The sequence below is a fragment of the Equus asinus genome, chromosome 4 (assembly GCF_041296235.1).
Source record: "Equus asinus isolate D_3611 breed Donkey chromosome 4, EquAss-T2T_v2, whole genome shotgun sequence".
NCBI classification, from domain to species: domain Eukaryota; kingdom Metazoa; phylum Chordata; class Mammalia; order Perissodactyla; family Equidae; genus Equus; species Equus asinus.
Genome location: NC_091793.1, coordinates 132369960 through 132394795, shown reverse-complemented (window position 1 = coordinate 132394795; position 24836 = coordinate 132369960). Strand labels below are relative to the sequence as shown.

Sequence of the window (24836 nt, the reverse complement as noted above, 5' to 3'; positions counted from 1 at the left end):
TGAAACAAAAGCAGAAATCATAAAATTGCTATTTGGGGATGGTGCCAAACACCATGGTCAATGAAAAGAAGAGGAACTCTGAGTGGTCAGTGTCATACCCATAGTTCTTATTTCTTGGGTACTTCCTGTGGGCCATGTAACAGGCTGGGAGCCTTTGCATGCCTTATCTCATTAGTCCTCTCAACAACCTGTGAAGTCATTATTACCAGTCCCATTTACAGGTCAATAAAATGAAGCACAGGCAGGCAAATTGACTTGTCCAAGTTTTATAAGGGGAGCCAGGATTTTACTCCCATTTTCCTGATTCTAAGGCTGATGTTTTCACTATATCATGATACCTTTTACGGTTATGTTTGGAGAGTCAAGACATGTCTCCAGAATGCTGGTGTTCACACAGACTTCTCCATTATGGATCTTGCTGGGGTTGTTCTGTTTCTCTCCTCTGGAGTGGGGTAGAGTCGGCTTCCCTTAAGGTCCAGGCATATGTCCACTTACTCTGAGCCAGCCTCACTTAGGCAACTGCTTCACTTCCCGAATTTTCTGCCATTTTGAGAATTGTTTTGTGTTTTTAATTGCAATGCATCAGATTATGACGGGACACGAGGAATGTGTGCAAATGCTGCTGGAACAAGAAGTGTCGATTCTCTGTAAAGATTCCAGAGGGAGGACCCCCTTGCACTATGCGGCGGCTCGCGGCCACGCCACATGGCTGAGTGAGCTGCTCCAGATGGCACATTCCGAGGAGGACTGTTCTTTCAAAGATAACCAAGGCTACACGCCGCTGCACTGGGCTTGTTACAATGGTGAGTTGATTGTCCTTTGACTGATTCCAGTAGACTTCCTCCCCCAGCACCACTGTGATCTCAGTGGAGGTGAGAACACAACATATGCTGTAAACTACGATTTCCAATCTTTCTGCATTTAAGAGACTTCTTTTTTTTTTTTTAATATTTTTCCCTTCGTGGCTGCTGTGATGCCTTAATGGAGTAAAAATTCACTTTCCCCCTGTTTGTTAATCAGTAACACATAAGTCCTAATCAGAACTTCAAATGAGCTGAAATTACAAGTTTCAATCAGGGTTTCTGATCTACATGAGATCAGCAGAGATCCTACAAGGAATTAAAATAATACAGCTGCAAACAAAGAGAATATGATGTAATAACCTGTCACCACTGACTACGAGTAGATGCATGATTTGTCTTTTGGCATTTCTTTTTCATATCTCAAGTCTCCCACTTATTTTGTTGCACTTATTTGAGAGATTTAAAAATTTTTATTTCACTTAAGTGAAAAAGAAATGCATGCTAATCGTAACATTTCAAAAATACTGAAGTGTCTAAAGTTGTTTCCGTGTCCAAACTCACTTTCTGATGTAATTTGGTGTGTGTCTTTCATAATTTTTCCCTTGAGACTATAAGTAAATACAAATATATGTGCATCTATGTTTTTAAACTAGAATCATGTAACATAGTTCTAAAACTTTCTTTTATTATTATTGTTTGCTTAGCATTCTATTGCAGATACCTTATAAGTGAATATGTATCAATACAGATTGATCTTTTTCATAGTTGTATTATTTCATATCAGATAGATAGATGGATATAGACGTATAAATGTACCAGAATTTATTATTTATTCAACCAGATGCCTGTTGATGGACATTTAGGTCGTTTTAAGGGCTTTTTTCCTTTTACAAACAATGCTGCAGTGTATGTGTTCATATTATGGTAGCTTGAATTGAGTCAGATAAGTTTCCAGAAGTGAAATTATTGAAAAGAGGGCATGTATATTTTTAAATTTTCATAAATCATACCATATTACTTTGCAAAACAGAATATCATATTTTATGACTCTACCAAACATTTGTATAAAACTTACTATTTCCCCAAGCCTTTGCCCGCCCAGGATGATATCTATTTTTGTCAATTTGAAGGGCAAAAAAAGGGTATCTCATTATTTTAATTTGTATGTCCCTGTCTAATTGTGTATTTCTTTAGGTATTTGTGTTTCCTCTTCAGGAAATTACCTTTTCCATGTATTGCTCCTTTTTTTTCTATTGAGTTATCTTTTCTCATACTTTTGTTGGAGTACCTTGTCTTAGAGATATGAATCCTCTGTGTGTTTTGTGTGTTGCAAATGTTCTCTCTCAGTCTACTGTCTGTCTTTGTTCCTAATTTGTGATGTCTGAACTTTGGAACTTTTATGTAGCTGAATCTGTCAGATTTTTTTTTATGTATCTAGGTTTCCAGTCTTGTTTAAGAAGGTCTCCTACTCTTAACGTTATATGGATATTTTCCTGTATATTTCTTACTCTGCTTCTATATTTTTCCATTTTCAATTCTTCTATTAAGGTTTTCACTGAGAAACTATGATTGTTAGATCCAGAAAGATTGTCTTGGTGCTGTAGCGATAGTGATTTAAGACCTTTCGTTACGTTTTCGTTACAGTCCTCATTTTGTCATTGGTTCTGGCCTCAATAAGAACCGAATTTTCTGCTCGTTCAATTGGTTTCACTCTCTCCATGCCGCTGGCAGATTGTGATTATTTTACAAACGAATGGATGAGGGCTCCCTAACCCCCACCTGGATCAATCTGTGAGATCTCTCTGGCACTGGAAAACCTTCAGGAAGGGAAGACACACTAAGGGCGTTGATTATAATGGCAGGCGACAAACCTGCCACAGACCACCTCCTCTCACCCGGAGTTGGGTGGGGTGGGGATGCCGTCTCTCTGTTCTTAGGCCTCTCCAGGTACAAGCAGGGGAGGAGCAGTCCTCCCCTAAGCAATTTACTCTTCCAGTGCAGTCTTCTTCTAGGTTCGAGGTTCAAGCTCCCTTGTTCTCAGAATACCCTTCACTGAGCACTTTGAAATATTGAAAGTAGCTCAAGGATCCCCGGTCCCGCCTACACAGACCCTTAGACTGAGATTCATACAGTCTCCAAGAAATGGTATGTGCAGGTGCTGCCCTAAGCTAGGTCCTTTGCGGGATTCATACTAATAGAGGGGTCAGGTGTCTGAGACTTTTTGAGTGAGGGTTGGATATAGCTGGAAAGCTAACAGTATAACTTGCATTAAATTAGGGGATTTTTATATTAGTTACTTTATATGCTTCTTAATCCTCCTGAAGGCAGTTTCACCATTTCTCTTTTTGGGGCAATAAAGGTTTGATTGTATTTTAATACTTAACATTGTCCAATCTATGTCATTCTGAGGTAGATATTAAGGGAACTCTAACGAATTTAGCACTGAGTTTAGCCAAGAAGAGGTTCCAGGATAGCAATCTGTGTTCCAAAGCCAAGTGGCTTTGTCTTCTTGCCTTAACAGTTGTACCTCACTTCACAAACCACGTTTAGATCCTTTACCAAGCAAAGCTTCCGCCATCCTGTGTCATAGATAGGACAGGTATTCCTAATCCGATTTTCTATATATGGGAAACTGAGGCTCACAGATCCCAAATGTGTTGTGTAAGATCACAAACAAGCAGACAGAGCTAGGGCCTTACTTAACTCAAATTCAGTTGATTTGGAAACTACTTGTCATTTTATTGAAAATAATTCCTAAGCTTCTTTCCTCTACTTATTAAAAAATTAATTATTGGACCCATACTATTTGCCACAAACTGTTCTTGGTGCCATTTTAAACACTTATATAGTGTTTTACAGTACATAACTTCACCTGCCTTATTTCAAATGCTATTTTTTATTAAGGTTATGAAAGTTAACATCCTTGTGAAATTACAGTTGTACATCATTATTAATCATGTCGTAGGTACACCACTTCACCCCTAGTGCCCTCCCCCCACCCCCCTTTCCCCTGGCAACCACCGATCAGTTCTCTTTGTCCATATGTTAACTACCACCTATGAGTGGAGTCATACAGAGTTCGTCTTTCTCTGTCTGGGTTATTTCACTCAACATAATACCCTCAAGGTCTATCCATGTTGTTGTGAATGGGACGACTTTGTCTTTTTTTATGGCTAAGTAGTATTCCATTGTATATATATATACCACATCTTCTTTATCCAATCATCAGTTGCTGGGCACTTAGGTTGGTTCCATGACTTGGCTATTGTGAATAATGCTGCGATGAACATAGGGGTGCATGGAACTTTTGGAATTGCTGATTTCAGGTTCTTAGGATAGATACCCAGTAGTGGGATGGCTGGGTCATAAGGTATTTCTATTCTTAACTTTTTGAGGAATCTCCATACTGTTTTCCATAGTGCCTGCACCAGTTTGCATTCGCACCAACAGTGTATGAGGGTTCCCTTTTCTCCATAACCTCTCCAACATTTGTCACTCTTGGTTTTGGATATTTTTGCAGTTCTAACAGGTGTAAGGTGATATCTTAGTGTAGTTTTGATTTGCATTTCCCTGCTGATTAGTGATGATGAGCATCTTTTCATGTGTCTATTGGCCATCTGTATATCTTCTTTGGAGAAATGTCTGTTCATGTCCCTTGCCCATTTTGTAATTGGGTTATTTGATTTTTTATTGTTGAGTTGTATGAGTTCTTTGTATATCATGGAGATTAACCCTTTGTCGGATAAATAACTTGTGAATATTTTTTCCCAATTAGTGGGCTGTTTTTTTGTTTCAATCCTGTTTTCCCTTCCCTTGAAGAAGCTCTTTAGTCTGATGAAGTCCCATTTGTTTATTCTTTCTATTGTTTCCCTCATGTGAGGGGTTATGGTGTCCGAAAAGATTCTTTTGAAGCTGATGTCAAAGAGTGTACTGCCGATATTCTCTTCTAGAAGACTTATTGTTTCAGGCCTAATCTTTCAGTCTTTGATCCATTTTGAGTTTATTTTAGTAAACGGTGAAAAAGAATGGTTGATTTTCATTCTTTTACATGTGGCTGTCAAATACTACTTTATTTCCATCACATCTTCTCCCCTTCATGAGGATGCATAACTATAAGTGAACCTATTCACATGGCTGAAAGAGAAATTGTAAATTGGACAAACTGGAATCAGTTAGCATCTATCTATCAAGAGCTGAGAGTATCAAAGAATCTATTCTGCTTGCAAATGAGGTCTCTTTTCTATCTCTTTCTTTCCATCAGACCATCTGGCCTTCACTGTTTTATTTCTTCGTTATGTCTCAGAACACCTGTGAGCATAGTTAATAACATTTTGGCATTTTGTGAACTTTATTCCATGGAGAATGAACATTTAGCTAATTCAGGAAAAATCATAAGCCAGAATTTCTTCAACTTAATGAAAAAAATAGATTGTGTTGAACAAAATTTCTTTCTTGGAAACTCTCTAAATTCTTTTGATTCCTTGCAGGTAATGAAAACTGTATAGAGGTACTTTTGGAGCAAAAATGTTTTCGCGAATTTATCGGTAATCCCTTTACTCCGCTGCACTGTGCAATGTAAGTAGAAATTCTGGAAGTTAATGGTGTTGCCTTCATTCTTTTAACTACACATGGAGAAATTGCCTTTTAAGGAAGGAAAAGCTGTTAGATTAGAAATAAGACCAATGTATTCCATTTTGGTGCTAAAGGCCAATAGGTCTGATAGCAAAGTGTGGTCCCTAATGTTAATGACTTTCCAGAAGCTTTCTGTGAAATGCCATGGTTCCAAGGAGGCTCACGTACCACCTTAGGGCAACTACATGAAGGGGTGGACTGAGGGGCACATTACACACCATGTGAAAAGCTCTTCAGATGTACCTCACATTTGTCTGCCAAATTCTAAAAATAAGTTGGGGTTTACAACCATATGCTTATGGATGATTAGAAAGACATTTTATACCAGGAAGACTTTTCATATCTTATAATTCTCCAATCTTCATATCTTCTAATTCCAATCTTCTATGTTGTAAGTTGTTTTTTGGTAAATGTAATTTTGCTCCAGTCTCAGAATGTGAGCTGTTGTTCAGAGAGTACAGTGACTTTAAGGCAGACTTCCATGGTCAGCCTGGGGGCCCTCGTCTGAGTGCTTTGTCTTTGCATTGTCTTTGGGCTTCTCGAGAAGCTGGGTCATTTGACTACAAAGATATTGGAGGCATAAAGTGGATCAATAAAGAAGGGGTAGGAGATAAAGAGTAGGAGTGATTTTAAATCTGAAGGAACCATGTCTTTTTCACTTTGGTATTCCCAAAATACCTGGGATGATGCCTTGTGTAAGTGGATGCAGTAAATTCCTTTCTGGACATCGGGGTTCTGAAGAAATGCTGGAGGCTACAGAGTGTGTACCATTAGACCTGTTAAAACGATTAAAGACAATTTAGGTGATATAAACAAACTTTATTTAACACTTAATGAAGCAAGTAGTCTTCACTCTCAAGAGTTCAGAGAACTGCAAAGTGTGGCAGAAGGCAGGAAGCTTTTCCAAGATAAAGAATGGGGAACAAGGAAGGGAAAGAATAAAAATATCTGATTGGCTGGGGTTACATATCTGGCGTTATTTGAGGTATCGTAGGAATGGGACGATCAGCCGTGTAACTTGGCAATCACAGCTTGATTACATAGATGGGCTGACTTCTGGACAGATGGAACATTTACAAAAACATGAAAGCTAAAAGTTAAGTTTCATTTTGCTGACGTGGTTTCCCAGGATCAGTGGTGCCCAGCTTACTGAGGAAAGGTTAATTTGAGATCAGTTTGACAGTTCCCACTTTTTGGTCAACCTCTGGTGAAGCAAGAGGTTTGAGCAAAGATGGTATTCCAAGTTACTCTCAGTGACCATTGCCTCTTCAGGTCCCGGAATATATTTCACAGGAGACGATATCAAGTTCGTTGTTCCATTTGGAAGGAGACCATTTGTTGGCTGGCTGCTGGCTGTGTACACACATTTAAAACTCTTGAGAGAATGCAACAGACCAGGGAGATTATTATTATTATTAATAGTAGAAGTATTCCTAAGGTTTGCAGGATGCTCCTGAGCCAAAGTTCTCATGAACCAAACCAGCTAGAATCAAATAAATCAAGAAATGACCCCAAAGAAGAGGATACTTCTTTAAGCCGTTGGCCTTTTGATATATTTCGTGTACCTGTGTCTCTACTTCCCCAGAAGTGTTTATCTAGTGAGCTTGTTTCAGAGAAACTGAGACATTGGAAATCAGAGAGAAGTCTGTGATTGGCGGAACTACAGGATCACCAGCATTGTAGCAAGTCCAACAGTAGGTTAGAGGTTGGATTATCCTCCTTTGCAATGGCCTGAGATATATAAACAGGTCGGGGCAAGGCAAAAGGTAGACAAAAGAATCATAAAGACCTTCATGGTGTAAGAATTAGGAAAAGGATGGCCAGAGAGGGAAAGAGGAAAGTAAAGAAACATTCTCGATCTGACGTCTTGGGAGAAAGCAATCTACTTCCATGTCAGCTACTTCTTTTCCTAGGGCATTTGATTTTGAGGTCTCTGGCATTGACACAGGACTAGATGTTAGGTGGAGCCTTCTACAGTTGTGAAATAGGCACCCAAGGTTCAACACCTGTAATTTGGCAGCAGTATCAGTGATCAAGAGTACTTGGTAGGGTCCTTTCCATGAATCTCACTTTGCAAAAGCATCAGAGTAAAACAATAACTGTCTGCAAATAACGAAAGACTTAAAAATCCCTATAGTTAAAAATCTGATGAGAGTTCATTATAATTGAATTGACAAAGGACTTTGGTTATTTCTGAGACACACAAAATTTAAGATGATAACTATAATTATGACTGATAATATTATACCAGGATATATCAGTTTTTTAGGAATTTTATACAATTTCTGGAACATATTAATGACCCTACAAATATAACTTAAGAAAGTTAAACATCACTTTTTATTTGATGCTTCCTATGTAATTTAACATCAAATAAGCCTAATTAGCTTAACATTTCTTTTTATAAGGAAAAGAGAACAAATCTTTTGAGATGTTCCAGGAGCCCTCTGGAAAATCCCGAAGTTAGTTCAAGGTCAAAAAGACTTCATTTTGAATTTAATTTTTGGGAAGTTTGTAAAAAAATATCAAAAGGTTTTAAAACACTTGATCAAGTAGGATCATAGGTCACTGTGAAACAATACTTAGTTATCCATTTAACTAAAGTGACAATTGAAGATTAAAGATTAAAGATTAAAAACAGCAACAGCAACAAAACCCCTTAGCTCTTTTAATGTTGAGAAGACTGGATTTTCTTAAGTAATGAAAGATCTGTTAAATACAGCATGAAGCACAGTAAATTATTTTGGTAAGACACTAAATCTTTGCTTTCCAGGCAGATTAGTTAAAAAGTAAAGAAAAACCTTTGTTTACAATTTCTTATTGAGCAGACCGATAATCTAAAAAAAAACCTTAGTCCTTTCAACAAAGAGAAAATCAAATTTTAATTTTGCACTAGTTTACTTTTCATATTAAAACTCATTTTTTAAAAACTTAAATAAATCCATTCCAATCTTGGCTACACATAAAATTCCTTTCCCAAGATTCCTTTTCCACAAACCTACTACAACTTTTTTATATCCATTCAGATTTTGTCCTATTTTTTTCCCTCTCTTTCTCATTCTGGAATAACCAGTAATTTTATTTTAGGAAAAAATTACTTTCTGTTCTCCCTTAACATCAACAACAAAATAACATTAAACAAAAAATGTGTCCTTCTTACCTTTTCTTGTCCAAAAATTGCAGTCTACTTTCCTTACCTATTTTTCATATACAGTTGTTTTCTTTCACCCTTATTATTTCTAAATAGTTTCAATTGATTAGAATTCTTAACCCTTAGACTCCTTAATTCCTAGTGAAAACTAAGAATTAAGCAATTGTGTACTGTCTGTAACACTAGCATTCTATGGAGTGGCAAATTTATAAATACATATCATAATTTCTAGAAGTATATTCTTCCTCATAGTAAATTTTTCAGTGTGGCACAAAACATGTTCACTAACAGACCCAAATATCTTTAGTTCCTCTGTAAAAGGAAGTCAAAAGTAGATAAACCTATGTTCAGTAATTCATGTTTCAGTATTTTATCATATTTGCAAATGATCTAGATATCCAATGAATATTCATCATTTAACTTATCTCAGTATAATTTTAAGGTTTCAAGTTACCAAAAACATATTGGAGGGGCTGGCCCGGAGGCACAGTGGTTAAGTTCACACGCTCCACTTCAGCTGCCCAGAGTTTGCAGGTTTGGATTCCAGGCACAGACCTAGCACCACTTGTTAAGCCATGCTGTGGCGGCATCCTACATAAAAATAGAGGAAGATTGGCACAGATGTTAGCTCAACGACAATCTTCCTCAAGCAAAAAGAGGAAAAATTGGCAACAGAGCTAATGCTCAGGGCCAATATTCCTCAAAAAAAAAGAGAAAAATTTGAAAACTATTTTTAAGTAGACATACCATAAAGCATAATTATTGTTGGAAAGTTTATACTTTTATCTTCCTTACATCTATTTAATTCACTTGTTCTTAACGATTATGTTTAGATTACACATGAAAATTTCATGAGATATTAAACAGCTAACCATTGTCTTATCTTTCTTGCTGACAAATTGTGTAACAGAGATAAATGAGCTTATTTGACTTTTAGTAAACCTAGGTAGAATAAGAGTTGTACGTTCACGTTATATTTAATGCTAATAACTTTGAAGACATACCTGTTTTAATGAAACCAACAAACTTAAATTAGTTTTTACTTACCGAAGATTAACCTAGATCATGTGAACTTGTAAAATATTTGCGTTAGTTTCTATATTTCTGAGAGTATACTTGATTTATATAAGTGCATAATTTTCTTTAAGCCAATTAAATAGAGCTCTTTACAAATTAATTTTAGCAGTACCATCCAGAGGTAGAAAAAAACACTTATCTATAACATACATACATAGACATATGTAAACATACAGACAGACATAGAAAGAGATCTTATAGCTTTTAAAATTTTAGCCATGAGACAGGTATGATAATGCAAAACTCGCTAGTTTTAAAAGAACAGTTGGATCCAAATTATGTTTCTGGTAAGAAATAAATTAAAGTTAGCAGCTCAGATAGCTTAAACTTTTTACTAATATTTGGGGAGAAGACTTTTAAGATTTTTCATCCCTCTAGATTTTAAAAAGCCTTTTCTTTTTTCTTTCTTCCTTGTGATAAGAATTATCTCCCTGAAGTTTGCATTTCAAAGAGATGGTTCTCAGTTCCTAGAGAGGATGAATAGAATATTTACACCTCAAAGGCACAGGGAAAGAATCCACGTTTCTCCAAGAAGAACTTTTTTTCCTAAGTCCAGAATTTTTACAATACCTCTAAGCCTTTTGAGATGAATCAGGGAGGTTTGGGGGTTTGTAAAAAGGTTAGGTGGGCTTTTTCTGTTCTTGAAAGACTCAATTTTTAAGACAAGAAGAGTTGATTCTAATTCCTCAAAGAAAGGAGTTGACTCGCCCATCCAACTACATTATCTTCAGTTTGCCTCCTTATGTAAAGGAGAGGATTAGTCCTTCAATTAAGATAGAAATCAAAAGATTCCTATGTTCTAGATTTAGAGCTGTTTGTCTTTGGAATGTCCCCTCCACCACCACCACTCCAGGTACATAATTTCATTTTCAATTAGGGGAAAAGGCCTGAAAAGAAGTTCCTATCAGGCTCTGAATATCAACTTCCAATTTGGCCAACTTCTGACCATAGAGCTTCTTTAAAAAAAAGAATAAAAAGTCTTTCAAATATCTTGTCAAGTTTCAGCTGGGACAAACAATAAATATTCCTGGCAGTATTGAACAATCCCATGGATGCAAGAGGCATCCACAAAGATGGTACAAAAGATACTACCCTCCCAAGATCCAGAGTCACTCCCAAAAATAGCCAAAAGAAAGGACTTAGGACAAACAAGAAGACAATAGCTGTACGTGGAAGAGAAAAGGATCACTAACCAATGGGTATCTCAAAACCAAATTCACAATAGTCTGATTTTGGAAAGGAAGGGACAACATGAAATTTACCTTTCTCTCTCAACTGGGCACTACAGAGATCTGGGAGAGCCGACTCTGGTAGGAATTCTCACCCTTTGCCAGCTTCTGCTGGTTTTCCCAGGATCTCATCTGCAGGCTCCAGAATGAGTGGGGCTTAAAGTAAAGTGTAGCCCTGGTATCTATCAGAATTTGGCATGGTTTTTCCATTAATTTTAATTTTAGTTTCCCCTGGGCTGTTTAAAGGAATAACTGGTATCAGTTTACTGGAGAACACTGTGGAGTCCTTTCAACCCTGGGAGGGGCCATTATGGAGGCTCTCCTTTGAGGGTATTTATGGGGCATTTGAGTTGGTGCCAAAGGATTTGCACAAAAGCTTCCGGGACAATCTTTTTTCCAGTATCCCAGCTGATTTCAAATGACCAACTTATCCTAGCACAAGAGTCTTGAATTTAGGTGGCAAGAACTCTAAGAGCTTTTAAGTGCTCGACCTGTGCGCATCAATTTTGCAGATTTGGCTCCCAGGATTCATATTAACAATAGATCTATTACTCCTTTCATGAGAAGATTTCTCTATAGTGGAGGACGCCCTAATGGCTTTTAATGGTCCACCTTGTGCCTATTTAGATTTTGAGGTGCCATTGGTCAAAACAGTTTGAATTTCTTGTCTTGATTTATTTCCCCAAGTCCCATAGTGGTTTATGTTCTGGACCTACCTTGAGGTCCCTGTTAGTCCTTTAGCTGCTGCCACCTGCTGTGGAACTGTCCTGGAACATTTCCAGGATCCCAGAACCTTTCTGGGAACTTTAATAAACCTCTTTCCTTTAAAAAATTTTGGATCAAGTTTGTTTGGATTAGAGAGCTCCACGCAAGGAAGCAGAGTTCAAATCTGAGCGTGACTTCCCACGGCGCGTGGTAACGATGAGAGGCATGGTGAACTCAAAGACTTCACTGGGCACATTGCCCATGTGTCTTGTCCCACAGGCCATTAGTAGTCAGTTTCAGATCCCGTCCTTGTCACCAAAACTCTTAAAATGATTAAAGAAGACTATTTAAGTGACACAAACTTTATTTAACGCTTCATGAAGCAAGCAGTTCTCCGAACTCTTGAGAGTGGAGACTACCCACTTCATGATATATTAAATTAAGTTTATTTGTATGACCTAAATTGTCTACCATAATCATTTTACCAGAATATAGACCACAGATATTTGCATCAGGTTTTTTTAATGCGTTGGATTGTTAAATATATAGTGCATAGGAAGATGGAGTAGGAGGGAATATAATTTTTTAAAGAGAGAGATTTTAAAATTTAAATTCAATTTTCATTTTAGAATAAATGACCATGAGAATTGTGCATCATTGCTACTTGGGGCCATAGATTCCAGTATTGTCAATTGTAGAGATGACAAAGGGAGGTAAGTGATCCTAAGATGGCATGCTTCTTGTCTTGATGAATCTTCTTGTCTTGATGAACCACTCAGCTTTGCTTTGTGGTTGCAGAGTAGCCATACATCTATTTTTTTTCAATTGAAAAAGTAGTATATAAGCATGGTTTTTAAAAATTAAATACAATGAAGGGTATATAATTAAATTACCCTCTTAACCCAGAAGCCCCAGCCTCTTCCACCGTGAAAGCCACTTTAAACTGTTCTTTCCAAATTTTTATATTCTCCCAAATATTTTCTATTCATGGCTACAAACATATATAAAAATATGTATGCTTATATTCTTTTTATGCAAACAGGAACATTCTATAGCAAAGTTCTGCTTTTAGTGTATGTTGGAGTCTTTCCATGCAAGAACATAGAGATTCACCATATTCTTCTTAAAGCGCATATTATTGCATTGAATGCATATACTATGATTTAATGAGCCTGCCTTATACTGAAGAACATTTAGGTTGTTTCCAATGTTTTGCTACTTCAAAGACTGATGCGTGAACAATCTAGCACATGTGTCTGTTCACATGACCAAATGCATCTAGGAGATAAAGCTCTAGAAGTGGAATCACTTGGTTAAAAGATTGACAGTTTTTAATTTTGATAAATAATACCAAATTGTCCTCCCAAGGAAATCAACTATCCACATTAGATGATGTGGGCTTGTTTTTTTAAATTTAAATATCCAATTACCTACAAATTTAAGGTTTAATTTTTCAAAGTATCTTTATCAAAGATGAGAGAGAAGTCACTGGAACTCAAGATTAAAGGGTCAGTAAAGATGCTAATTTCATTATCAGGGCCACCACTTACACCTCCCAAATCTAGGGGGTGCCATTCACATAGCTGACACTTCAGTGTCCACCCTGAGTGGACTTAAGAGTGGGTCTGATCATTATCTCTGTAAACTGGTAAGTTTTAAATCCCTAGGATGACACCATGAACATGTTTCTCGGGCATGTACAGAAAGAGAGCGTGTTACCTTTAAAGGAAAATAAAATCCTATTTGTTTTAAATTGTTAGGACACCGCTTCATGCTGCAGCTTTTGCTGATCACGTGGAGTGCTTGCAGCTTCTTCTGAGACACAACGCTCAAGTGAACGCAGCAGACAATTCAGGGAAAACAGCACTGATGATGGCTGCTGAGAATGGGCAGGCAGGCGCTGTGGGTATGTGCTCGACTTGTGGCCTTCACATGTGTGCCTATCCAAAACTAAAGTTGTGTAAAGTTGAGATATCAGTTATTATCTTGGTATATACGTGTAAAAAAGACCAACATTGTCTTTAAGCCACCTGATTCTACTTGCTAATTGACCTCAGTCCCCTGTTAACTTGATTAGTGGAGGACCTTGTCAAAGTGAGCCAAACTTTCTGCAGTGAAATCTTTCAACATTTAGAAACCAAATATAACAACAGAATCATTTACCTGAAAATAGCAAAACTGTAAAGACAATTCAAATTAATGCCTATAGCCTTTGCATTTGGATAGAATAAATAGGACAATAGATTGCTCCTTTTTCTTTAAAAACATTAAACATGATTATGTGAGCTGTACTAATTTAAATATGTTATTGTTTCTCTAGTGTCTTCCTCCTCAGCCTGCGTGTAATTAGCGTCTAGTCTAAGTAACTCTCTTTTGGCTTTTCCTGTAGATATTTTGGTGAACAGTGCCCAGGCTGATCTGACTGTGAAGGATAAGGACTTGAACACACCCTTACATTTGGCTAGTAGTAAAGTATGTAAATGAATTTGAAACAGTGTTACTTAGTGTTGTACTAATAATAATACCACTTAAATTCTGTCTGTCTGTCTCAGTCGTGTGTATCATGGCTCTTAATTAAGATATGCATTTTCCCAGGATGTTGTCAACTGAGTGGAATGGAAGGGGGAGAAGCAAAGGGCAGACCCACACGGGGCAATGAGGGTGTGCCTGTCATGGCATTGGCCACTTGCGTTCTTGCTCCAATCTGTCTTGGTGCTGCCACTGTATCTGTCTCCATGGTTGTAGTACCACATTTTGGTTTTAAACACAGGTTAGGACTTTAGTTATATGGCTTCGAAAATATATGCAGTTCCACTTGTTTTCATTTTGTTCCATTTGAAGACATTGTAATAACACAGTCAAAAAATACTCTTCTATGAGGCAAATGTGTTCGTGTGCACTTCCACCCTCTCCCTTTTTTTCCTGGTGCATGGTTCAATGCAAAGAATGTGTGGGGTTTTTTAATAGCATTGTGTTCACATGTAGCTCAGTGTTCCTGCTTCCATAAAGGATAAATGATATGTGTAAAAATATATGATTTTACAAAAGTGGGATCACACTATTTTATAACCTGCTTTTGTTACCGAATCATATACTATGAATATCTTTCCTGTAGACATCCTATTTTATAGTGTTTTAGAAGATGTGCACCATTCCACCTTAGGAATGTGCCATCCTTTATTCAACCTATCCCCTGTTTTTAGACATTTGCTTGTTTTCACATATATGCTACTATAAATAATGCTAATTGTAGAGAAATCTCTATTTTAAGAATCTTTACTCATTCCTTTAAAATAAATTCCTAAATGTGAAATTATTGAGTCTAAGGCAATGATCATTTTTAAGACCACATCTCCCCCTAATAAGGTCACAGCTGGTTACACTCTACCAGCAGTGTATCAGAATCAAAACTCCATGGACACTTCTAAAATCGTATTTAAGGGTCTTCCTTATAAAGCGTTAAGTATGATGCCACTTGATACCGGTGATGGTGGGTGGTTTATCTCAACATAGTTATAGTATTAAAGGTGTTATGAATACCCAGTGGTACCGGACGTCTCAGCTGTTCCTTTCTTTGGTTGCCTTTTCTCACTTCATGCTCTGGGAAGCCCATGGAAACCACAAAAAGTGCTCAGTTTCATGAAGTTCATTTCAAGGTGTAGTGTTTTTGTGAGTATATGTGCAGTGCTTTTCAAACTTTATTGTGCAAATAAATCACTTGAGGCTCTTGTTAAAATGCAGATTCTAATTTAGTAGGTCTGTGGTGGGGCTCAGATTCAACATTTCTAACTCCCAGGTGATGCTGCTCTTCTGCGGGCTATACTTTGAGTAGCAAGGATTTAGGAAGCCATGACTCCTTAATAGGGCCTAGGCCTGAAATCTTGAAAGGGTCTCTGATTGATCAATTGATTTTTTTTTTAAAGATCGGCACCTGAGCTAACATCTGTTGCCAATCTTCTTTTTTTTCTTCCTCTTCTTGCCAAAGCCCCCCAGTACATAGTTGTATATTTTAGTTGTGTGTCCTTCTAGTTGTGGCATGTGGGATGCCGCCTCAGTGTGGCCTGATGAGCGGTGCAGTGTCCACACCCAGGATCCAAACCAGTAAAACCCTGGGCCGCCAAAGGGGAGCGTGTGAACTTAACCACTCAGCCACGGGGCCAGCCCCTCAATTGATTTTTGAAAAGTTATCAATCATCTGTTGTCATAAGATATAGAGAGATTTCCCCCCAGAAGGGGGAGGAAGAAATGAATGAGCTTTCATGAAAAAGAGTCTCTGCATAGTGTAAGGCGGTAAACGACTGTGAGTGATACAGGTACGAGGTGTGATGGGAATCCCAAGGAGAGATGGATCACCGAAGTGCTATTTGAAGGTTTGAGGAAGGACATGGGACTTGACTTATGTTTAGAAAGTAATGTTGAAGGATTTAAGGGTTTAAGAATCTTTGAGAATCTGGGGCCCTTTAACTATTTGCTTTTTGCAAGAAAAAAGAATTACTCAGAAAATAACCTTATAAAATGTTTTTAGGCAGAGGATATTCATTTTAAATTTAAAGCATAATGAAGTGACTTTTCTGAAACTGTTCTGTGTCTCTGTCCTATGTTTCTTATCATTATTTTTCTTTATTAGGGTCATGAAAAATGTGCCTTGTTAATACTTGACAAGATACAAGATGAGAGCCTTATTAATGCAAAAAATAATGCACTGCAGACGTAAGTGTGGCTCCTGAAGTTTGACTCAGACCCAGATTCATAGTCATTTATTCAAAAAACATTCAGAGCTTGCTGTGTGCCAGGCTAGAGCTGGGGAATGTGGTGGTGAAAGGCACAACCTGGCTTCTCCTTCATGAAGCTGACAGTCACACAAATGCTGACCATGCTAGGCATTTCTAGTTAGAATGTTTATTTTGATATGCCTTCATAGAAATTTGTGAAACCTGTGTTTTTCTTTGCTGGTATTCCTATGGTAATATTAAAAATTTAGTGGGCTGTTAGAAAATCTTACGAGATGACATATTTGGGGAAACTATTTGTATGAATGTATTAGCATTATGTATTCTTACTGGAAAATGACAGTTTTATAAATCAGGTTCCCAGAATATATTTGAAGAGTTTCTATGCTATTTGTCTTAATTATATTTTAATATAATTCAGTGTAATCCTCAGCGTGAAAGACCTAAAAGCTACTTCATTTTCCATTTTAGGAAATTACTTACACATTTGTTTTAAGGGCAAAAGAATATTAAGATTTCTTTTTCATTAAGATTCTGAAGTAATGTATAAGCAGAAGAGACTGGGTTTGACATTCTTCTTTAACGAATTCTAAATTCAATAGAATATCATTCAGTGCATTTAGTAATAATAAAGGTTTGAGATTACATATATCAGTATTATTAATACCACTTCTATTGATGAACTGTGTGAAACAGTGATTCAAATGCTGGAGTATTTGAAAGCAAGGGGTAAAGAACCTTCTAGAAAACACACCAGAGCTTGAGTTCTTCCTCCGGCTTCCTATTTACTGTCAGTGAGGTTTTTGAGATGCAGACTATTTGTAATATCTGCAGAGAAATCTGGGCCAACACAGGAGAACAGTTGCATCATTGGCATCTGGAAAAGATCTGGTCAACAAATATCTTTTTTTAAAGTAAAAAGATTCATGTACCATTTATAGGTTCTTAAGTACTTTCTTCCTTTTAGCAACGCAAAATGACACACTCTCACACAAATAGGAATCACAAGTGACGCTTGCTGTTGTCCTTTCTCAGCCCCCTGCACGTTGCTGCCCGCAACGGCTTGAAGGTGGTGGTTGAAGAATTGCTGGCAAAAGGGGCCTGTGTCCTCGCCGTGGATGAAAATGGTAAGTGGAAAAATTGAACAGTCCCAGCAGGTGCCTTCCACATGCTGTGAAGCCAGAGGAAAATGAGAAAGATAGGCGCTAGTTAAAAAGGTAGTAAGGATTCTCTCCCCTATGGAAGTTCCCCGTGTGTGAGAAATCAAACAAGATGCTTTGTTCTGTCTGTCTTCACAAAACACACAGTCCACCTGTAGCCCACCGGTGCCTTCCATTTTGCATGTAATGTCAGCAGCTGGTCTCTAACTCCTCAGCTTGGTGGTTAAAATATTTTAAACACACTAAAAAGCTTTCAACTTGGCATTCGAAATTCTAACTGCATCCGCTGAAGAGTTAGGGATCACACATATTAGTGCATGCTCCAGGGCTCAAAGAAAAGCCTAGGTCTGCGTATTTCAGTTCATTCTGAGATCAAACCTTTTTTTTTTTAAGAACAGATCAGAACTCATATTCCTAGTATGGATATTTAGGGAACATGAGTAAACATTTTTAATTAACATCTAGGCTTGAAAGCTTCTCTTGATCTATATAATGTGCCTTTTCTAAGTGAACTAACTCTTAACAGAAGCTTTCTACTCTGCTTCCTAAGAAATTTTGATAGTTAATGAACACTAGAATTGTATGAAACTACCATTTTAAGCACAATGCCTATTAACCTTGGGGAGCAAAAGAGGAACTTCTGGATATTTATGAGTTAAGTAATTTTTTAAAACGTGGCATTAATTTTGGCATTTAATTAAAGTATTATAATAAAATGTATTAACATAACTCAATTAACTGCTTATTACAGGTATTGGAATTAGCAGCTCATGCCTATTTCTCGGAAGTAAGCAGCCACATGACATCAGTAGCTAACTCCTATTAGTTTTGGTTTTGCAGCCCCATTTATCCTGGCATGTACCCTGCTCTGTCCCCGACCTGACTCATCTAGGAGGCACAGAAAGTTCTTTCTCCGTCTTCTTTCTTCCTGCCTTACCTTCCCATACCCTCTGATCACCACTATGTAGATCTTAGGCATACAGAGGCCCACAATTTTTCTCCAAAATGATCAAAGAGACCAGAATAAATTAGTTTTGCCTCTCTCCTGTATAAGTCTGCTGCATCTGAGGCTTGTCCAGCCCATGGTGACCTTAGGAACAAGAGCCCTGGGCCATGGAACTGTGGCCTGTCTCAGAGCTTAGCTGCACCCCAAGGCCTGCAAATATTTGGGGCCATTTTGTACAGCATACAATCCCAATGCCTTTACTCATCACCGACCTCTGTGGAATGGAGTGTTAAGCTCTCTGTCCATTCTTGTTGGTTTTCAAACCAGAGAGAGGAATAATCTGTTAAGGGGGGCAGGGCGAGGGTCAGGTGCTAATAAACAAAACAACAAAAAGTAAAGGTTTTTTGAGCCAGTTCCTCTGAATAAATGAGTGAGTGGGAGTAGGAACTGTGGTCAGCAGAGAGGACAGCTAACCCTTTCAGGCCAGTAGAACAAAAGGTGGATACGGATAACAATTAAATGAAAGAATGTACCTACCTCCCATGGCAGGTACTCTATGCGTTGAGATAGCATTCTTTTCTGGACTGGACCCATCAAGTCTAAATGAGAGAGAATGACACAGCTCTACGGCAAACATAGCAATTTTCTCACATCTGTTCCATTGAGGACTGGGGACTTTGGTTGGTGGTGTTGCTATTTTTTTTTAAATTCTGTTTCCTTTAAATGGGAGTACATTTTTAATTACAAACAGCCAGTGCCTTCCTGTGTCTGATCTGCTCACATGATTCCATTTTTCTAGAGCAAGTTAATTGGTGTATACTTTCTATAAAGTACATATAAAGTGACAAAACTGCCTGACTCACTTTTACAGACATCTGGTTTTCTGTGTCTTTTCTAATCGGACACACGATTACCTGCAATGGAAAGTCCTTGTTCTCAGAATGAGAGTGCCCTGGCCCCAGCCCCAAGTGCACCACGTGCCTGTGCTCTCAACTGGAAACACCTTCCTGGTTGTCCTGTTGCTGTTTGTTGTGGAATTGTGTCCCACCCCCAGCCCCTCGTGTCTCTGTTCACTAGATGAAGACTGGAATCCTGCCTAACTTCGGACAATATAGTGCTTGTTGTTGTCATGTAAGCTGAACAAAACCCAAAACCCCTCCATAAAATGTCTCCCCCCCCAACCCCTCCAGCGTCACCCCCAGCATGACTTGTGGAAGTAACTCTTCCTTTTGCCTGGCATGATTTCTAACTCGACATACATCTCCGCGTGTGAGGTCGTAGGAGATGTACTGTGGAATGCTCACCCGCCTCTGGATTTCCTGGACTAACCACTGCCTTGTCTGCATTTACGCCCAGGTCATACCCCGGCCCTGGCTTGCGCTCCTAACAAAGACGTGGCTGACTGCCTGGCCCTCATTTTGGCTACCATGACTTTATCTCCTTCCAGTGCAATGACGGCTGTCAACTTCGTTTGTTTTAAAAAAGACAATTTGAGCAGGACGACCCTCTCCAATCTGGGTAGCATGGTTAGCCTCTGCAGTAACAACGTAGGCTCGGAGGATGGGTACAATGAAAATGATTCTGATTCCGAAACGTTTTGACTTTGGACTGTAGAAGCTTTTCCTTGTTCAACCATGTTGGAGGAAGGGAAAGAAACTTGAATTCCAGGTTTATGTTGTATTCAAGTATTATTATGGGCCCAGGCTTCCTCTAGAAGCCAGTAGAGAAGGAATTAATCAAACTGAAGGAGGGCAGCTAGGCTGGAGGGCAGAGCACTCACACAGACGGGCCCCGATTTTGATTTGTTTCATGTTTTCCTTAGATCTAAGATGCTCCTGTGAAAGTCTACCTCTCACTTTAAGTAAAGAATAAAAAATGCATTTAAGTCTTTCTCTTTGGGGATAATGCACCGAGAGGGAGCTATTCTCTATAGATATTTTTTTCATGTACTCACTTGGCAGTGAGTTCTCAGAAGTATATCAGTGTGACATTCCTGTCCCCCCAGCGGGGGACGGGTGGATAGGGAATGCCGCAAAGCTCTTCTCACTTTGATGTTTACCTCCTCACTAGAAGCCAAAGGTAAAGAGGTGTTCATCTTGAGAAATAATGCCTGTAATAATCTTTTTAAGGGAGTCCAATTATTCATATCCTCTCTATAGTAAGCACTTAAATATCCAGAACTTCTTTCTGAGGATTTTTGTTAAAGGTGCCAGATGAAGAGAAAAATTCATTGAAAATGGAACTTGTTTTTTTCATTTAACACACATATGGCACCCAGTGCTCCCCATAACAAACCTGTGACTAATTTTCACCCGAGTGATTGAGTCCAAATCTAATAACATTTCAGATGAAAATTATATTGCACCAAGAGTTTGAGACATGTGCAAATTTACTATGAAACTACCCTTTATTAATTCGTTCTTAAATCAAAGTACTAACGTTTAAAAACATCAGAACCATCAGCATTGTTTATCAATAGTAAAATGTTAAATGAGCTTCTCAGTCAAGGTCATGCCAAGTGAGTCAAAGTGTGACTGCCAAAGGGAAGAAGGAAAGTGAAAGCAGGAGGTAGAAATGGGTGACATGGAAATTAAAGCCAATTGACGGTTGCTTGATGATGAAATCAACATGGTGAATACTGTGTCTGCTCCCTCTGCCAAAGCTTCTAGGTCAAATGGACCCCGTTCTGCACCTGGAATAGCTGTGCAAAAAGAAGAATGAGACTCTCTAAAAATTATGCACATATACACGCACACATATATGTATATATATGTCTGTCGTTCATCAACCAGCTATACATGAGGACCAAAATGCTTCAGTCTAAAATGGAAGATTCAAATGGTTTTCCTTCAAAATGGAAGTGAAAACTGAAGTAGCTTTTCTATGGAGTTAAAATGTAATCTTTTGCGTAACAGTCTTTGTTGTATTTTATATTTCTGATGACACAGATTTCTAGTTGATGGCTTAACATTTGTAACTGATGATGTGTTGACCACGGCTTATTTTTTTGCCAAACTAGAGAAAATGTTAATATACTTTTGATGTAAATGTGTTTCTATTTATTTGAAATGAAACAAATGCTGAGGAAACATCCATTGTTTGTTCTCTATTTTAATTGCTATGTGTCTTACTTGGAATAACAAAAAAGCAGAAAAATACACAGGACCCTGCCTGGGCTGGCCAGCAGTCCTGGGGCCAAGCCCAGCGTATCCACTGCTAAGGTTCCAGCCAACCCTCAAGCTCTTCAGATACGTTGGAGTGAGGTACAACACCCATCCATCGGTGAGCCCCAGGCTGTAGCCACCTTAGAGCTTCGAGGACACTGCAGTACTTATGCTCTTGTGCAAGATGAAAACTGAAGTGGATCATGTGCACAAAGGTGGCCCAAAGAAAGATACAGAAATTATTCTAAATCCACTGAAAGTCTCACATGGTCTCGGTAACCCAATGGGAAACTATGCCTGTGTGTGGGCACCTATACCAAGAGGAGAAATAAAAATCACCAGCTCAAGTGCTATTTTCCACTTTAGGGAGAGACAAGAAAGAAACAGGTTGCTTTAGGGCAGTTTTCTCTGACGTTTTATAAGCAGTTCTGTTTTCCTCCTGGAAATTGCTATTTTATAGTGTGAGATTTTTAAAACAGTGTTCTATCATATCTGGATCAAATGCAGATACAGTATTAGATTTTTCATTTAACTGTAAAAGACTTTAATCTTACTCTTTTAATATCCTGGATTTAACTAAAAACTCATGTTGAGTTCTTCACAAATGAGAACTTGTTCAAAGGACTTATAGAATCGGTATTAATTTCACTGAAAATTTTTGACACTGCTACCGTTGTTTTTTTAATTCTTGGCATTGTGTTCCTCTCCTTCCTCTGTCCTTTTTGTTTAAGAGACAGTGAATTTTTTAAAAGTAGATAAATTGCTGATGAGCAATAATGACCTTATCTTTACCAAAACACTGAAAATTAGGGAGATCCAGTGCTGAAGAAGCATGGGATACTGCGTGTCTTTTTCTAGAAGTGAATGGAAATCTTGCTCAGTTGGCGTTTAAAGCAGCAAATGAAATGCCTGCTTTAATGGTAAAGCAGTGCTAACATTTCTCCTGTAGAGTAGCACAGAGAATAAGGAATGTGGCAGCAAAGCAGTGACGCCGGGTGACATTGTCTCCATGGAGCTGCGATTTGATTCCCCCCGCCCCACCCCGCTGTCTTACTGACAGAAAGGAGGAGGACAAAGGAACAAAATGAAACCATGCCCACTAGAGAACCGTTCATTGAATCCAGCTCTCTCGCTCTCTCGCTCTCCTGCTCTCCTTCTATTTCTCCCTACCCCCAAGACCAAATTTTTTCCTTTAAGAAATGACTTTAAAAACTATGAGTTCTGTGTTTTTCAAGTACATCTCTTAGAAGTAAAACTAGATTGGCAACTTGGCTTTCTAAGAAAGAAAACAGAAAAAATTGTGCTTTTCATTGAGTCTTGTTGTTTAGTGCTTTTACCAAAATGTGTTATTTTTAGATTGTCTTTTAATCACAGCCACAGGGATCATGTTTCATCCACTTACCTGTGCTCTGTGTCTGCCAATCCTCAGTAAATACATCACTATCTCCAAATTGCCTAAAATCTGCTATGATTCTACAGTAAATAGCTCAGGGGACTTCTATTTATCACTACTAAAAGGGCACCATAGTATGTTTTGGTACTTTAGGCAGCAAACAGCTGCTTGATTTCTTCTCTTGTTATGAAGCTAGAACAAGAACATCGAATGGATTTGCTGCACTAGTCATTCTCTGTACTGTTGAGCAACTTGGTTTGCTGATCTGTTGCGTTGGTTGAAGAACTCATCCCTTTTTTGTCTTGTGATATGAAGTTAGAGTGCCTTTTTATATTTGTATATTCTGAAGACGTTCTGTGAAATGTTTTGTATTTTTTTCATTTGAGTGTTATCAGAGCAATATAATACCAGTGACTTTTCATTTCGGCCTTTCTTTGAATGTATAAAGTGTCTTTTTTCCTATTTCCCCTCTTACCTGCTTTGAAATGAAAATGAAAATGCTGAAGTTTTTTATAGGAATTATGTTTGATATTGCAGTGCTAAAATGCTTTCTTCTTACCAAACTGTAAACCATAGGTCAGTGTTATAGGGGAAAAGCGTTTTAAGATAGTGACAATCTGAGTGTGTGTATAAAATGTAATTCTGTGCGTTTCTTATGCAGTGATCTAAAAATTCAATGCAAATATCATTTCTTTGGTAGTTTTGTCTGCGTATTTTATGCTTTAGCATGTGCAATATATCTTTGCGAAGCACGATGATACAAATCCGGTGCCAGTGTTATATTTTGCATAACATATTTGTAACAGCATAAAGTATTGTTTGATGATTTCAGTGGGATTTTGTCTGTAATGTTTTCTTATGTAAATTGGAGTTGAATGACTCTGGTAAATGTCCTGACTGTAAAAATGAGGAAAATGATTTTTAGTTCAGTGAGTGACTTTGAACCAATCTGAATCTTCTCAAGCACAGTTTAATACTTTTTCAACTACTGAATGCTAATAACGTAATGAAGTGCATAACTGTAATATACTACGGAAGTGCATTCAGATGGTTATTTTTACAAATAAAAACGGTACAAATATTGTTGCAATTTGTGTTGCCTTTAATTTTTCCAATTTATGCTAATTTTACCAATTATTCTGCTAATTTAAATCTTCATCTCCCGCCAAACCCAAATTAACCTTAAATTTTGAAAATATATAATCAAGATAGAAGCGTATCTCCAGATTTGCTGTTTCTGTTTGTATCATCGCAATTAGAGAAAAAATTTCAAACTTGTATGTTTGTGTTTATTATAGTTATACCTCCAACTTTCTCCATGAAGGATTTGGACTGGCTTGCAACAAAACACATGATAAACTACAGGTAGAAAAATTAGGACAGGAAAAAGAATACAAAAAAAAATATGGGAACCATAAAATTTAACACAGTGACTGTGACTGAACTTGAGTTTGCTCTAAGCTTCCTTGCAGCCAAAGTAAGAGGGGAAATGCGACTAACTGTATAAATCCCATATATCTGAAGGAGGAAGCCGGCTAGGGCCTCAAAACGGTGAAATCAGCCATGCTTATCTTTGTTGCTGCCCCCACTACCCTTCCACTGGTTCCAAGCAACACAAGATTCTTGTACTATTTTTAAAGTTATCCACAGAATTTCCTCTCCATCTGTCTCACCATTCACAATTTCTTCCCTTTAGTAGTAACCTCAGGGACAGTTCCTAGAAGCACTAAGGAACAAATTCCTCATGATGGAGTTGCCAGCTGATGAGAAAGAGATTTTGGGGTGGGGCCTTCCTGAGTCCCTCACCTCACAGTGTCATAGAGTGTTAGCAGTTCTGAGAGTCTAG

The 24836-nt window shown here is 38.0% G+C and overlaps 1 protein-coding gene across 8 annotated transcripts in view; it reads left to right on the top strand.

Annotated features, from left to right (window-relative positions):
- Positions 1–24080, top strand: part of ANKRD44 (ankyrin repeat domain 44) — a 286713-nt gene extending 262633 nt beyond the window's left edge. For 4 of the 8 annotated variants that reach the window (XM_044768524.2, XM_044768520.2, XM_070508285.1 and 1 more), the window contains 8 exons: positions 587–803; positions 5291–5378; positions 12227–12310; positions 13358–13503; positions 13987–14069; positions 16225–16307; positions 17363–17454; positions 19790–24080. In XM_044768524.2, coding sequence (XP_044624459.2) covers positions 587–803; positions 5291–5378; positions 12227–12310; positions 13358–13503; positions 13987–14069; positions 16225–16307; positions 17363–17454; positions 19790–20034 — 1038 coding nt within the window. In that variant the 3' untranslated portion in view covers positions 20035–24080. Of the gene's footprint in view, positions 1–586; positions 804–5290; positions 5379–12226; positions 12311–13357; positions 13504–13986; positions 14070–16224; positions 16308–17362; positions 17455–19304 lie in introns of all 8 variants that reach the window. The other 4 variants (XM_070508287.1, XM_070508289.1, XM_070508288.1 and 1 more) reach the window with 3 other exon arrangements.
- Positions 24081–24836: the final 756 nt, after the last annotated feature.